The sequence below is a fragment of the Solanum stenotomum genome, unplaced genomic scaffold, assembly GCF_019186545.1.
Source record: "Solanum stenotomum isolate F172 unplaced genomic scaffold, ASM1918654v1 scaffold38456, whole genome shotgun sequence".
Taxonomy (NCBI): Eukaryota; Viridiplantae; Streptophyta; class Magnoliopsida; order Solanales; family Solanaceae; genus Solanum; species Solanum stenotomum.
Window position 1 is genome coordinate 7,815 of NW_026034923.1, and position 1,107 is coordinate 8,921.

At 34.9% G+C, this 1,107-nt stretch overlaps 1 protein-coding gene across 1 annotated transcript; it reads right to left on the minus strand.

The window, feature by feature from the left end:
• Positions 1 to 89: 89 nt before the first annotated feature.
• On the minus strand, positions 90 to 533 carry LOC125852681 (polygalacturonase-like). Its single transcript, XM_049532399.1, has one exon. The coding sequence runs from the start codon at positions 528 to 530 to the stop codon at positions 90 to 92; it is 441 nt and encodes a 146-aa protein (XP_049388356.1). The 5' UTR covers positions 531 to 533.
• Between the last annotated feature and the right edge of the window lie 574 nt (positions 534 to 1,107).

The window sequence follows — 1,107 nt, forward strand, 5'->3', positions numbered from 1 at the left end:
AAAAAGGAAAGTGTTGTGGGTATGCATGTTTTCGGAATATAATTGTTATTCATCAGTCCAAACACTCAAAAACATTTTCCATAGAAAACTTAACGAACCGTAGTCCCATCAGGGCAATTCTTGCTGTTGGAGTTCTTGCAAGCCCAAAGAGCAGCACCTTGACCATCAAAGGTTCCACCATAGATGGAAACGCCATTGACTTTTTCAAATTTTATCCAATTTTCATCATTGCCAATCACATTATAATCAGAGGGAGCTAAGAGAGTCCCATCAATGTGTATAGTAATAGCCTTGCTCTTGCATGTTTGTCCATTGAAGTTTGCATTGTGAATCAAGTATTTTCCACTTGGCACATTAATAGTGGCGGGGGTATTAGAAGCACATGCTGCTGCCCATGCACTCAAAAAGGCTTTTGATGAATCAGTTTTTCCATCGGATTTTGCTCCATAATTTTGGACATTGTAAATATTGGTATTTGCTGCTAACGATGAGTGGATTAAGAAGAGGAAGAAAATTGCTAAGGGACTCATTTTGCTAAGGTGAAATTGGTAAGTACAAAGGTTTTTGAAGGATTCAAAAGACTTATCAAATTATAATAAATGGAGGTGATGAGGAATTGAAGTAGTTTAGAGGGATATTTATAGGGTGAGTGAATTCAAGTTGTTGCTAATTAATTTTAGATTTCAATGAAGGTTTGGTTAATTTTCATTCATATTTGGTCATGTTGGGGATTTGGAAAAATGAGACTTCAGATACAATATGCAATCACATGGAGTAGGCAATGGTTGGCACCCTAGCTAGTTGTGTTATGAACATTGAAAAATAACGTTTTGCATACCTTCCTCTTCCCATTTACTCCAAAATTAAAACTTGTCCAATTTACCCATGTCCAATATTTGGCAAAACAACATTACTTATGCATGAAATTAATATAATTCTAAATAATGAATCACCATTGATATCGACACATCCAGATAGCCAAATGCTTGCAAATGAATTGGGAACTAACTCAAAAATTGATTAGGTAGATATAGTGCTATTTCAAGTTCGAATATTTTTATCCTAAGTTGACTATGTACATTTTTTATGGATAAGGAACTAGCTTAT

Coding starts and splice junctions, on each gene's coding strand:
- LOC125852681 (XM_049532399.1), bottom strand. CDS start 530: ATGAGTCCCTTAGCAATTTTCTTCCTCTTCTTAATCCACTCATCGTTA.